General features: G+C 42.2%; 1 protein-coding gene across 2 annotated transcripts; it reads left to right on the forward strand.

Moving 5' to 3' along the window:
• The first annotated feature begins 664 nt into the window (after positions 1-664).
• On the forward strand, positions 665-5,863 carry higd1a (HIG1 hypoxia inducible domain family, member 1A). Of its 2 annotated transcripts, none has more exons than XM_047367250.1 (4): positions 665-810; positions 1,507-1,586; positions 3,350-3,484; positions 4,854-5,863. In XM_047367250.1, exons 2-4 carry the CDS (start codon positions 1,514-1,516, stop codon positions 4,925-4,927), a joined length of 282 nt encoding a protein of 93 aa, XP_047223206.1. In that variant the 5' UTR covers positions 665-810; positions 1,507-1,513; the 3' UTR covers positions 4,928-5,863. The 2 variants fall into 2 exon arrangements, with proteins under 2 accessions (XP_047223206.1, XP_047223207.1); XM_047367251.1 differs by having other exon boundaries at positions 680-806.
• Positions 5,864-15,449: the final 9,586 nt, after the last annotated feature.

Raw genomic sequence — 15,449 nt, forward strand, 5'->3', positions numbered from 1 at the left:
CTAGCACGCAAACCGGTGCTGCTTTTAAGACATCACGTAATTAATTGCACTCGTGACGAATTTGTCTTTTCTGCTATGATTGACTGATGCAATCGATTAAAAATGTTTTTTGTCTCATCAGGAAAAACATGAATGAATAATATTATTATCATCTCAATTATAAGTCACGTTTACCAATCAAAATAGGATATGACTAAATGAATAAAACTTTCAACTGATGGTTTTATTCATTTAAGGGTTGTGCTCGTCGCCCCACGCATACGTCCTGTAACCGGTGGGCTGCCGGTTCGAGCCCCTGTTCTGTCTGTCTCAGTCCTTGTGTCCTTGAGCAAAACACTTGACCTTCCTTGTCTGCTGATTGTGGTGAGAGGGCTTGGTGACGCCAGTTGTATGGCAGCCTGACTTCTGCCAGTGTGCCCCAGAGCAGCTGTGGCTACATTGTAGCTCACCACTGTGTGTATGAACTTTGGGGTCTCTGGGGACTTGATAAAGCGCTATAAAAGTGCAGGCCATTTACCATTCATTTAATGGTTGCTCTATTAGTATTTTATCTTAACATTTATTCTTACATTTAGTATAAACTGAGCTTGCTAGCTCAAAGAATGATCAATTCGCACGGCGATTGTTGGATTTCCAATTTTTCTTACTAACCTTAAACTGACCACGTGGGAGCCTTACGTCGGCACTGCGTAAGAGACAGTTACATCAGAGCCTTGGCGGCTAGTTATTACTTCCGTGTAAACCGTGGTTGGCAGCGCACACGAAGCTTATCAGACAATTTCCTCACAAAGCTCCACTAAATCAACGTAGGTAAGATCTTTTCCGTACTGAAGATAAAGACTGTGATGTTATCTGGTAAAACGGCCGATTATCAACGTTTTGTTTTTAACGTTTTCTGTTTCCGGGGCTGTTTGAGCTTTAAATTGCAATTCAGCATGTTGGGGAAAAAAAAAAAAAACGTTTTTTAAACCAAAAACAACTGGTATATGTGGTTATTGCCTGCTTTGTTATTGCCTGCTTTATAAATAATCAGTCTCCGCCCTTCATGTAACCTTCCAACAGGTCATGCTTAGCTTGAAAAAATAAAAACCACTTAGGCTGTAACTTTAAAATTTGTTTATGGCCTCTTTATGGGTTCATGGATATAGGTTCAAAATATATTACTCATTAAAGGTTTCTTATTTTGTGGTTTATTTATTTTCATGACTATTTACATTGTACGTAGATTCTCACTGAAGACATCAGAATGAAAGTGAATAAACACATAAATAGTTATAAAATAAAGAAAACCATTAAATGAGGGAGTGTATCCAAAACCGGTTTTGACCGGTTGTGCATATCCAGAGATAAGATTCATTAAACCTGCTTTATTGTTTCCTAGTTTTACTGAACTGTCAAAGTTCTGAACAGCGCTTTGAGTGCCTTGTTGCTGAAAAGCGCTATATAAATAAACCTGACTTGACTTAAGCATATACATTTCTTCTGCTGTTGTTCTGTCTACTTTAGAGTCAACATGTCATCTTACGAAGAAGGGAATGACTCGAAGTTGATGCGGAAAGTAAAGGAGAATCCCTTTGTTCCAGTGGGTGAGTATATTTTGTGCCTTGTTAACTGAGGGCAGAACTCTTCAGTTGAATTATTGTCTAATATTTTTAGTAATGATGTACAGTTTTGAATTTAACAGTATTTCATTTTTTTGTAATTTTATGTATGGAAAATGTGTCTAGTTTGATATTTTAATTACTTATTGATATATATATATATATATATATATATATATATATATACATACACACAGTACAGACCAAAAGTTTGGACACACCTTCTCATTCAAGGAATTTTCTTTATTTTCATGACAATGAATATTGTAGCTTCACCCTGAAGGCATCAAAACTATGAATTAACACATGTGGAATTATTTACTGAACACAAAACTGTGAAACAACTGAAAATATGTCTTATATCCTAGGTTCTTCAAAGTAGCCACCTTTTGCTTTGATTACTGCTCCACACACTCTTGGCATTCTGTTGATGAGCTTCAAGAGGTAGTCACCTGAAATGGTTTTCACTTCACAGGTGTGCCCTGTCAGGTTTAATAAATGGGATTTCAAGCCTTATAAATGGGGTTGGGACCATCAGTTGTGTTGTGCAGGAGGTGGATACAGTACACAGCTGATAGTCTTACTGAATAGACTGTTAAAATTTGTATTATGGCAAGAAAAAAGCAGCTAAGTAACGAAAAATGAGTGGCCATCATTACTTTAAGAAATGAAGGTCAGTCAGTCCGAACAATTGGAAAAACTTTGAAAGTGTCCCCAAGTGCAGTCGCAAAAACCATCAATTGCTACAAAGAAACTGGCTCACACGAGGACCGCCCCAGGAAAGGAAGACCAAGAGTCACCTCTGCTGCAGACAATAAGTTCATCCGAGTCACCAGCCTCAGAAATCGCAGGTTAACAGCAGCTTAGATCAGAGAACAGGTCAATGCCACACAGAGTTCTAGCAGCAGATACATCTCTAGAACAACTGTTAAGAGGAGACTGTGTGAATCAGGCCTTCATGGTAAAATAGCTGCTAGGAAACCACTGCTGAGGACAGGCAACAAGAAGAAGAGACTTGTTTGGGCTAAAGAACACAAGGAATGGACATTAGACCAGTGGAAATCTGTGCTTTGGTCTGATGAGTCCAAGTTTGAGATCTTTGGTTCCAACCACCGTGTCTTTGTGCGGCGCAGAAGAGGTGAACGGATAGACTCTACATGCCTGGTACTCATTGTGAAGCATGGAGGAGGAGGTGTGATGGTGTGGGGGTGCTTTGCTGGTGACACTGTTGGGGATTTATTCAAAATTGAAGGCATACTGAACCAGCATGGCTACCACAGCATCTTGCAGCGGCATGCTATTCCATCTGGTTTGAGTTTAGTTGGACCATCATTTATTTTTCAACAGGACAATGACCCAAAACACACCTCCAGGCTGTGTAAGGTCTATTTGACCGAGAAGGAGAGTGATGGGGTACTGTGCCAGATGACCTGGCCTTCACAGTCACCGGATCTGAACCCAATTGAGATGGTTTGGGGTGAGCTGGACCGCAGAGTGAAGGGAAAAGGGCCAACAAGTGCTAAGCATCTCTGGGAACTCCTTCAAGACTGTTGGAAAACCATTTCAGGTGACTACCTCTTGAAGCTCATCAACAGAATGCCAAGAGTGTGCAGAGCCGTAATCAAAGCAAAAGGTGGCTACTTTGAAGAATCTAGAATATAAAACATATTTTCAGTTGTTTCACACTTTTTTTGTTCATATATATAAAATGTATGTATATGTGTGTGCAATCTTTTGTATTTTGCCAGGAATGGCTGGATTTGTTGCCATTGTTGGACACCAGCTGTATAAAATGAAAAATCGGGGTGACACAAAAATGTCAGTTCACCTGATCCACATGCGTGTTGCTGCACAAGGCTTTGTGGTTGGAGCCATCACAATAGGTATGTACCCTTGATTATCTTTTTCTTTATCGTGGCTGATTTTTATATTAGCAGTGCCTTTTCAGTGCATCAGAATGTATTCACATGTCTACACCAAATATAAAAACATCAATGATTGGGAGAAACGAGATGTTACCTGTTTGGTCTTCATGGCAAATTTTACACAACTGACAAGCAAGATTAAATTAGGCTGTGATTCTTTAGGCCTTAGCCTCGGCACAGAAGTTTAAATTCGCGATGACATAGCAGACCTGTGGAGCTCATGTATATTTTAAGACTTTTCCCAGACTTAAATGTGTTCCACAATTTTCCATGACTGCTTGTGAACACAAACTGAAACTTAGCTCCACCTCTACAGTTCTTCCAGCAGCTGTGTTTAAGTTCTGCATTTTTAGGGCTTATGAAGCACGCATAGCTCTGTAGCTACTCTATGAGCACTGAACAGATCTTTAAAGGGAGAAATAAGGCAATGTTTTTAGATTTATTCACAGCAGTGACATTCTAAAGCCCTCATTGAACACCTCCACACCATTTTTTAGCTATTAGACATACTTGCAGAAATATATAAATATTATACCTGTACTGTACTTATACATAATTAATAGAATATTTATAAATTTTAATTTTTTTTGCAAGTCAGTGAAAAGCATAGTAGCCATCTTTCAGCTAGATGACCTAAAAGTCCACAGCAATGGGGTTTGGAGACGAGAGTTCAGGTAGTGCTACGTTACTATGACTTTGAGAAAACTCTGGTCACTGCTGCATTTTGGGGTGGCGGATCTTCAAAGCAATCTAAACACTTGCTTATTGTGCAGAATATTAGGCCTTTTGCTATTTTACCCTTTGTGGAGTAACATAACTATTACAAGTTAATGTTAGTTGGAAATGTTTCCAGTTAACTAAATTGGTCTTTCCTGTAAGCATTGGAAATGTGTCTGAACCTTCGCTCAGCCAGCTGACTTGCAGTGTGCTGCAACAGGAGGGAGGATGTTGGAGTTGGGGCTTTTCAGGGGACTCCATGCTTCAAACAGCTTGACAGAACTCCACTCACTCCAGTACTTTCTCTGGCATCTCATTAAAAGAACTTTAAACTGTAGGAACTGTATAACGTTTTCAGCGATTTAAAGTGGTAAATGTTTAAAACCATGGCGTACGTCAATATTGGTCCATGAGTAATTACAAAAGCGGGAAGGCTGTAGACACTTTAAAGGTGATAAATGACATGGCAAGCAATTTTCTCCGCTTGCTGCAAGTTGATGATAATTATCATGAGCTTAGTTTACTGCTTGAAGATGTCTAAATTTGTGCTGTCCTTGGTTGTGTAGAGGTGAGATTTTCTTATGTTTCTTCTTTCTTTCTTTTTTTGTAGGAGTCCTGTATTCAATGTACAACCAGTACATTAGGCACCCCAATCAAGAGCAGAACACCGACAAACACAAGTGAACACGATTCTTACAATCAGATTTTCGTGTCTTTTAATACTCTGTCATTTGTAGATGTGCATTCAGAAGCTAAACAATGACTAAACACCAACCAATCGCAGAACATTCTTCAAAGTAGAACATCAGTGGCCACCACGAGCTTCCGGGTGTAATATTTAGTGCTTATTGTAGCCCTCTGTGTTTGCCCCTGCAAGCATAGCTGGGGGAATGCTTGTGAGGAAGTTGCCAATACTGATATTTGTTTCTCTTGTTAGAGTTAAATATATAAAACTAAATTATTAGCAGATAAATTTATTACCGTATGTATGGCAAGGCAAAGCCCGACTTTAGTAATGACCATAAACAGCAGATTCTGGAATTCATATTTATTTTCTCGTTATTAAAAAAAACAGCTTCATTTTTTTACAATGTAATTTATGTTTTACCAAATTAAAAACATTGGCATTTTAGCTTGTTCTTTTTTGCTCTTGTTTTCGTCCCTAAGGCTCCCTAAGAAAATATTTAACAGATGTCTTCTCAATGACATAGGAAGAACTTAATATATATATTTTTTTGGTTTTAGATCAAGATGCCTGTAGAAAAAATTGATTTTTATTCAAGACAATCTTATGTACTGTAACAAGGTTTTTAATTATTGGTATTTTCTCATTTTTTGCTTCTGTTTGTTTTGAATACAGTGCAACTGGCTTAGTACTTAATTACTGCTTTAATGTAGCTAATTATTATTCTTTAGAAGTACATAGAATGCTATTTGTAAAACTCACCTTCATTTCCTGAAACAAAACTGAATCTCAGCTGTGTATTCCCCTGTAGTGTGCTTTAACTGAAGCAGTTTTTCTTAGTTTCATACTGTATACTCTTGGCAGCTACAGAATGGAACTTCTACAGTTTCAAAATTTTCACTTTTTTCTTTCAATAAATAAACTCTTTGGCTTCCTTTAAGTGTTTCATTATTTGAAACAAACACAACATTCAATTAATGACTTTGATGACGTTGCAGTGTGCCTTTGATAAAGGGGACAGCTGTGAAGATGAATTGCTTTTTGGTATCATGAACTGTCTACCTAACCTCCAGTAAGGATTACGCAACTCCTGGCGCTTCATCACTTTGAGCATGGATGGTGTTCCAACGTAAAAATACCTCTGGGGCATTTTTGTCAGCATGACTGCAAATCTTGCAGCTTTCTTAAGTCTTTGTTTAATCTACAGGCAGTACCTCTAAAATCATTTAAACTAGGGGGCCCTGCTTATATACAAATCAACTGAGATGATGCATGTTTCACTTTTTCCAAATTAAACCACATTGCATATCCTCTTAACATTGTACATTAGATTTGTGATAGTGTAATAAATGTCTCAATCAAATGTGGGCAATTTCTGCACTGTGGACAAATAAAAGCACAATCAGACATAATCTTTAGGATTTATCGGTTGAAGCTAGTGGACAAGTGAGTCAGTATTGCATCCTATTTATACATACAGTGGTGTGTATCTGTTGTGGAATTTTCTTATCAAAGTGGGTAGAAGTTGACTCACAAGAAGAGAAAATCCGGACTTTGTCTTTATAAGTTTTATTCAAAGGCATTCAGCGTTTGAATGACTCTGTCACCGAGCAAGTAAGTTAAGCAGAGCCCCGATCAACAGTTACACACAGTATTTATACCAAACATGACAGTGTTATCTCAACTTCAGAGTCTGTGTTTTATGGCCCAGACCCTCCTTGGGTTCAGAGGTGACAAAGTTATCTAGGAGCAGACCTAACTGCTCTTTCAAAGGCATCACCCTAAATGATGGGTCTTGACCACTAAACTTCTGATAATGGCTTTTACAGCTTCCTCCTCTAACACAGATGTTCTGAGGAGTGAGGTAACCTAAAGATCATACACTTTGGAACACTTAATAAAAGAATTTCCATTACATATCTCACTTCGAATAGTATAAAGAGTGAAATTTGTTTCACTTATCCCCAGTCATAACTGACTTCACACTAACGTTTCACACTTAATCTCAAATGAGGACTTTAGCCAGCTAAGTAAACGTCCATCAGGAAGCAGCTAGCCGTGTTACTGGTGCAGCCATTTTCTCACACTTTTTCCTTCCTCTCAATTTTCTGTTAATATGTTTGGACACAGAAGTATGTGAACAACCCTCTTCTTCAACTACTTTTTTTTTGGCCCACCTTGTGGAGGATGTCAACTACAGGCAAAACAGACAAGTCGTCTTGTAGAGTAGGCAAAAACTGCTCTGTAATAAAAAATGTTTTTCTTTAATAGCCTTATGTAATATTCACGTGTGAAAAAGATTATTCCTATGTGACAACACAACAAGCTAAGAGAGAGATTAAAAATAAAGGACAATGGTATTGTCTCCTAAAGGGAACAAACTATATCTACATAGAGTTTGATTAGTTTAATGGAAGAGTCTGACTTGTACCTTTTAAGAATTTCATGTTTTTTTAAATAAGAAATAAACATACCTTAAAAATATATAATTACTGGACTCTCATTTAGTCAGTCAGTCATTTTCCACCGCTTATTCCATAGTGGATCACGGGGGAGCTGGTGCCTATCTCCAGCAGTCTATGGGCGAGAGGCGGGGTACACCCTGGACAGGTCGCCAGTCCATCGCAGGGCAACACACAAACAACCATTCACACACTCATTCATACACTTAAGGGCAATTTAGAGTTACCAATTAACCTAACAGGCATTATCTTTGAGAGGAAACCGAAGTAGCCGGTGAGAACCCACGCGTGCACGGGGAGAACATGCAAACTCCACGCAGAAAGACCCCAGGCCAGGAATTGAACCCAGGACCTTCTTGCTGCAAGGCAACAGTGCTGACTCTCATTTATTGGAAGTTTATTGTATTTTTGAATTGAATTGTATTTGTTGTGTATTTAACACATAATTATTGCTCGAACAGAGATGGATAAAGGCTGCCTTGTGTAGCGCATCCCTCTTCATCACAAACACTGTAAATGATAACTAGAGTAATTTCACGTCACTGTTTGTCACACTTTAGAAAGGAAACACCTCCAACCAGGTAATATGTGGTGGGTGTGGCTTGGGGGACTTCCGGGGGCGGGGCCAAACTGACATGCGTGCATTCATCCAGAAGTTCATAGTCATTGTGACATTCAGTTACTTGTTGCAACTTGTTGATGAAAGCTTCTTGGTTTATATACCGTTTCACGTCATAGCCAGTATATTTGAAAAAGGTATAAATATATTAACTGTTTTCAACTATTTAAATGCTTAAAAAAAACAACTGTTGCAGAAATCTTACACGGTTGCTATTTTGGTTCTTCGGTTATCTTTGTGTTGATCATTTGGGGTCAAAACTAAAATAAACGTCTTACTTTAATGATTCTAAAATAGAACATATTGAAAGTTATTTCACAATTTTTTGTTTGCTACATAATTGCATATCTGTTTATTCACTGTTTTGATGCCTTGATTGAAAATCTACGTACATTGTAAATAATCAGAAACATAAAGGAAACTCCTGGGTGAGGATGTTGTGACAGTGAGTAGTCACTTGCTTTGTGTCGTTGACTTTGCAGCAATCCCTCATTCTGAGCATCCATGTAGCGACAGCGAAAAGGAAAACTCCCTTTTCTGCAATGACCTACTGGGGGTTTGAGAGAACAGAGCATACAAGCAAGAGAACACAGAAGCACAAATCTAGGAGTACTTTCTATGTGAAAGAAAAGTAAAACATTAAAGGCAGTAGTAGTTTCTTCTTAGTGGCTTCATCTATCAGAGAAACACAGCTAAGCAGATAAGCTTTGGGCCAGTTTTCAAGTCTAGACGATGAGAGAGAGTATGCATATACTCGCAATAAAAGCTCAGCCAATAGCTACGTCTAGGAGAGAGCCCAGGTTAACCACTCAAAGGCAGGGCCAAGTGTATCATCTATAGGAGAACATGACATTGGCTGCAGCAGCTCAGCCGATGCCCCCCCTCAAGGAAGGTATTACAGCTAAACACAGAGACACAGGCCAGGTGTAGCTTCTACGAAGAGACAAAACAGGGAGAACATAAAGTTCAAAGTTTAAATAACAGCAAATAATCCAAAATCGGAGAGTAGCAGGAGAATTTAGCAAAGTGAGGAAAGGTAGTCATTATGTCCTCCAGCAGCATAAGCCCCTAGCAGCATTAGTATAGAGATACAGTAGCTCAGGGTAACCTAAGCCACTCTATCCAGGCGCGTAGTTAGACCTGGGCTTCCGGGGCGGAAGTCCCGGATGTTTTCTGAATAGCCCCGGACTTCTTGATAGAAGAAATTTAGAGTAATAAAAAGATGCAGCCACAAAATGGTATTGGACTTCACATTTTTATTTAAAAACAATCAGATTTTTTCAATTGTGTTCCATATAAGCAGGTCCCGCTTAACCTAACCTGACAATGAGTTAAAAGGAGAAGACAAAAAATAGCTATTTGCGCACTCACAGCACTACGAATGCGCAACTACTCGCACAGCCAGAGACAGACTCCATTCTGGAGGAGTCCAGAACAGCAGTTCAGTCCCAGTTGACCTGCCTCCTTCATTACCTGAAAAGGTGCACTGAGCGCCTCGAACAGGGCTCATCTTAGAGCAACCGTGGAGCCAACCAGAGAGTGGGAGGCTGGTGAGTGTGTGTGTTCAGGAACAGGTGGAAGCAGAGCGGTATAACCCAGATGAAGATAGCGGTACAACCTGAATGGTGACTCAGAATGGGCTAATTGTAAGTTACAGCTAATCACTTATTCACCCAGCAAGACATGAGGTGGAGGTTCACTCTAATGAGCATCTTCAGAGTCATGATGAGGGACTTTCACCTGAGCTACAGGTGAAGTTAAATGATGTGTCTGTGATAGAAAACAGTAGCAACTTTCTCTGTGAGCTTCTAGACGGATTTGCATCATAATGTGAAAATATCTGGTCCTTTATTTTAGTCAAAATAAAAGCATTTAATCCTAACGTAGCTGAACACATTAAAAGGTCCTTCAGATCAACAGATTGCATCTCATTGCTGCAGCCGTTCTTATAGTCTAGTTCTACATGTAGACAGAAAAAAGTATTGCTCAATAAACCAGGAAAATATCTTCTGGTTCCAGTAAGACATAGTAGAAAGAGCAAAAGTAAACCTCCCTCTTCTCTTTCATATCTTCTGTGGTGATTCTAAACATAAAGCTCTGGGTTTAAGGATGCAGCATAATTAAGAAATAAATCATAGCAATTAATCACAGGTGGACCATTGATTAACTATTTTATTTTTCTGAATTACACATGTAATATTATATAAACTAAACTAATTAAACAAGGATATAGTTTTACTGAAGGTGAGACATACATACCATACGTATACAGTTATTAATAACTGTAATATTAGTACTAATGAGGTCCAGGATGAGGCTCTATGCTATATTTTAAACACCCCAACTTAACACCCTTTCCTCTCAAAGTGTTTAATAGTAACTCATACTCGTACTCGTCGTCTTCCGCTTATCCGGGACCGGGTCGCGGGGACAGCAGACTCAGCAGAGATGCCCAGACGTCCCTCTCTCCAGACACCTCCTCCAGCTTCTCCAGGGGGAGCCCAAGGCGTTCCCAGGCCAGCCGAGAGACATAGTCCCTCCAGTGTGTCCTGGCCCGTCCCCTGGGCCTCCTCCCGGTGGGACGTGCCTGGAACACCTCCCGAGGAAGGCGTCCAGGAGGCATCCGGTATAGATGCCCGAGCCACCTCAACTGGCTCCTCTCGATGTGGAGGAGCAGCGGCTCTACTCCGAGCCCCTCCCGGATGGCCGGAGTCCAACATGCACCGGGACCAGGTCCGACTTAGTGCCGGCAATGCGGACCAAACTCTTGCTCCGCTCGTACAAGGACCGGACGGCCCCTAATAAAGGGCCCCCGATTCCGTACTCCTGGAGCACCCCCCACAGGGCATCACGAGGGACACAGTCGAATGCTTTCTCCAGGTCCACAAAACACATGTGAACCGGTTGGGCAAACTCCCATGAACCCTCGAGCACCCTGTAGAGGGTATAGAGCTGGTCCAGTGTTCCACGGCCGGGACGAAAACCACATTGCTCCTCCTGAAGCCGAGGTTCGACTATTGGTCGGATTCTCCTCTCCAATACCCTGGCGTAGGGCTTACCAGGGAGGCTGAGGAGTGTGATCCCCTTGTAGTTGGAACACACCCTCCGGTCACCCTTCTTATGTAGGGGGACCACCACCCCAGTCTGCCAGTCCAGAGGCACTGTCCCCGACCGCCACGCAATGTTGAAGAGGCATGTCAACCATGACAGCCCTACAACATCCAGAGACTTGAGGTACTCAGGGCGGATCTCATCCACCCCCAAAGCCTTGCCACCGCGGAGCTTTTTAACCACCTCTGTGACTTCAGCCTGGGTGATGAAAGAGTCCAACCCCGAGTCCCCTCTGTTTCCACCACGGATTGCGTGATGGCAGGATTGAGGAGATCCTCGAAGTACTCCTTCCACCACCCGATAATGTCCTCAGTCGAGGTCAGCAGTCTCCCACCCCCACTATAAACAGTGTTGGCGAAGCACTGCTTCCCCCTCCTGAGGCGCCGGACGGTTTGCCAGAATCGCTTCGAGGCCAACCGGTAGTCCTTCTCCATGGCCTCACCGAACTCCTCCCAGGCCCGAGTTTTTGCCTATGCCACAGCCTGGGCCGCAGCACGCTTGGCCTCACGGTACCCGTCAGCCGCCTCAGGAGTCCCACAAGCCAACCACATGGGACTCCTTCTTCAGCTTGACAGCATCCCTTACTGCCGGTGTCCACCACAGGGTTCTGGGATTTCCGCCGCGACAGGCACTGCAGACCTTACGGCCGCAGCTACGGGCAGCAGCATCCACAATAGATGCGGAGAACATGGTCCACTCGGACTCTATGTCCCTAACATCCCCCGGGATCTGGTCGAAGCTCTCCCGGAGGTGGGAGTTGAATACATCCCTGGCCGAGGGCTCCGCCAGGCGTTCCCAGCAGACCCTCACTATGTGCTTGGGCCTGCCAAGTCTGTCCGGCTTTCTCCTCCTCCAGCGGATCCAACTCACCACCAGGTGGTGATCAGTGGACAGCTCAGCCCCTCTCTTCACCCGAATGTCCAAAACATGCGGCCGAAGGTCTGATGATACGACAACAAAGTCGATCATCGACCTACTGCCTAGGGTGTCCTGGTGCCAAGTGCACTGATGGACACCCTTATGTTTGAACATGGTGTTCGTTATGGACAATCCGTGACTAGCACAGAAGCCCAATAACAGAACACCACTCGGATTCAGATCGGGGAGGCCATTCCTCCCAATCACGCCTCTCCAGGTGTCACTGTCGTTCCCCACGTGGGCGTTGAAGTCCCCCAGCAGAATAATGGAGTCCCCGGGAGGGGCATTTCCAGAGACCTCCACCCAACCCGAAGGCGCAGGGATACGACCCTCTCATCCACTGGGGTAAACCCCAACACGAGATGGCTGAGCTGGGGGGCAACAAGCAAACCCACACCAGCCCGCCACCTCTCCCCGTGGGCCACTCCAGAGTAGAAGAGAGTCCAACCCCTCTCAAGGAGATGGGTTCCAGAGCCCACGCTGTGCGTGGAGGTGAGCCCGACTATTTCTAGTCGATATCTCTCGACCTCCCGCACAAGTTCAGGCTCCTTCCCCCCCAGCGAAGTGACATTCCACGTCCCTAGAGCCAGCCTAAGCATCCGGGGATCGGGCCGCCGAGGTCTCCACCTTCGTCCGCCACCCAATCCTCTTTGCACCGGTCCCCCACTGGGGGATGGCCTCGCATCTCTCGTTTGGGCTTGGCCCGGCCGGGTCCCGCGAGGAGCAACCCGGCCACCAGGCGTTCTCCGACGAGTCCTGACCCCAGCCCTGGCTCCAGGGTGGGACCCCGGCTCCGTCACGTGCCTTGATATTTTGGTCCTCATGAGGGATTCTTGAACCACTCATTGTCTGACCCATCACCTAGAGCCTGTTTGCCATGGGAGACCCTACCAGGGGCATTTAGACCCCAGACAACATAGCCTCTAGGATCATTTGAGCACTCAAACCCCTCCACCACGTTAAGGTGGCGGTTCAAGGTGGGTTGTTAAATAGTAAGAACTGCACTAATGTCTCACATGCAGAACAAAAGACTGTGTTGAAAAATGTTTCATTTATTATTTTTGGCAGGTCAAATTTCTCCAGAAGTGGAATGAAGAGCTGAAAAGATGGCGATAAAAGAGAATAGGTTCATAAAAGAAGGAACAATTTTAATAAAATGTTTCGAAAGCTCTTGGCATAATAAAATAAATGTGTTTTGGGATTTTACCATTTGACTAAGATTTAGGAAAATCAACTTTATACCACTTTCCTTTTTTGAAATATAAGAATAGAGACAATGGAGCCTCAGGAGAGGAACACTTTGATGAGAATGTAATGTTTAAAAAAGGTCATTTATGTAGATGAGAAAAGAAGCACATTTATCTGGTCCAAAGTAAATATCTCTGAGTTTAAGAAAAACGTTTGTCAGCAAAAATTCAGATTAAGTTCTTTTCTAAATACTTAAAAATGTGTCATTATTTGCATCAGCAAAATGGTTTTTCATCAGTCCTAAACTCGGTTTCTCCTTATCCTTCATTCAGCTTCTAACAAAAATAAAAAGTAAAATTATTGCAAACCTTTTTTGTTTGATTCACAATAATTTACAATCAGTCTAAAACCAGCCGAGACAGAGAACTGGTACAATATGTCCTATATTATTTTAACCTATAAATTGTCTTATTGAAATTTAAATATTTTGGATTTGGGCTAAAGCCCCCAATGTTATGAGACCCTAAAAACACTCCTGACTCTATCAATAAGCTTTATCAAAAAGGAAAGTTTTCAATTCAATTCAGTTTTATTTATATAGCGCCAATACACAACACATGTCGTCTCAAGGCACTTCACAGTGCAGTCAGATTCAGTTATTTATTCTAATTGGATAAAAAGGTTTTCAATCTAAGGAAACCCAGCAGATTGCATCCAGTCAGTGACTTGCAGCATTCACTCCTCCTGGATGAGCATGTAGAGACAGTGGACAGTCACTGGCGTTGACTTTGCAGCAATCCCTCATACTGAACATGCATGTAGTGACAGTGGAGAGGAAAAACTCCTTTTAACAGGAAGAAACCTCCAGCAGAACCAGGCTCAGTGTGAGCGGCCATCTGCCACGACCGACTGGGCGTTTGAGAAAACAGAGCAAAGACACAAAGAGAACAAAGAAGCACTGATCCAGGAGTACTTTCTATGCGAAGGAAAAGTAAATGTTAATGGATGTAGCTCCTTTAGTCGTTTCACCTAGAAAGAATGAACAGATAAACTCTGAGCCAGTTTTCAAGGTTAGAGTCAGAAAGAGAGCACATAGAGTTAGTCACAGTAAAGCTCAGTCAATCGCCATGTCTAAGAGAGAGAAAGGGTTAAACACTGAAAGACAGGGCCATGTGGATCATCGGTAGAGGGTGAGCATTAAGTTGTTGCCAGCAGAAGCTTGGACGATGCCCCTCTCCAGAAAGGTGTCACAGGTAGACACAGAGTCAGGCCAGGTGTAGCTTCTAGGAAGAGAAAAGAGGGAGAACATAAAGTTAAAAACTGAAATAACAGCAAATAATGCAGAATTAGAGAGTAGTGTGAGAATGTAGCGAAGAGGGTGAAAGTAGTCATTATGTCCTCCAGCAGCCTAAGCCTAACTTAGATAGCAGCATAACTAGATAGCTCAGGATAACCTAAGCCACTCTAACTATAAGCTTTATCAAAAAGCCTAATTTTAGGCCCATTCTTAAAAGTAGACAGGGTGTCTGTCTCACGGACAAAAACCGGGAGGTGGTTCCACAGGAGAGGAGCCTGATAACCTCTCATTCTACTTTTAGAGACTCTAGGAACCACCAGTTAACCTGCAGTCAACTAAGTGCTCTGTTATTTGTCAGACTGGATTAAAACTGTCCAAATACAGATAAGGCTCTACAGTTACCACCAATGCTGTCTCATTTACTGAGGACAAAGTAATAATGTTAATGAGGCAACCAATAATTTTACTCTATAATAGAATCCGTTTTATTTATAAAGAATCCCAAAAAGTCATTACTCCTGAGAGCCGAGGGAATGGATGCTCAACAGGGGAATGATTTCATTCAACCAGATCTCATTCAGGGAAAAACAGAAAACACAGGATAGAAATCTCAACAGGCCCATCCCCAGCACCCTAGAATGATGTACTGCCTCTTTGTGTTGAGGAACTTGTTTGCAGCTTCCTGGTTTCAAAAAAGTAAGTGTCCAAAAATTAATTCAAATTCTAAAAATACTTTATTTAGCCCAATGGGAAATTAAATTTTGCTGTAGCTCATATGAAAGTAAAAGAGCTACTTCAATATGCTGCCACCTTGAACGGCACAATTCTAGAATCGGTGAAAGAGAAGCCACCACTATTATATAGCCTAATGCAGTCTTAAATATTCACATTGAATATAGGTGCCCACTAAAGCACTACAATGCTGT

Source organism: Girardinichthys multiradiatus, chromosome 6, assembly GCF_021462225.1.
Source record: "Girardinichthys multiradiatus isolate DD_20200921_A chromosome 6, DD_fGirMul_XY1, whole genome shotgun sequence".
NCBI lineage: Eukaryota > Metazoa > Chordata > Actinopteri > Cyprinodontiformes > Goodeidae > Girardinichthys > Girardinichthys multiradiatus.

Bases quoted from the DNA above. Each gene is read 5' to 3' on its own strand.
- higd1a (XM_047367250.1), top strand. From the start codon at position 1,514: ATGTCATCTTACGAAGAAGGGAATGACTCGAAGTTGATGCGGAAAGTA. The intron at 1,587-3,349 runs GTGAGTATATTT...GTATTTTGCCAG, and splicing joins GAATCCCTTTGTTCCAGTGG to GAATGGCTGGATTTGTTGCC. The intron at 3,485-4,853 runs GTATGTACCCTT...CTTTTTTTGTAG, and splicing joins GGTTGGAGCCATCACAATAG to GAGTCCTGTATTCAATGTAC.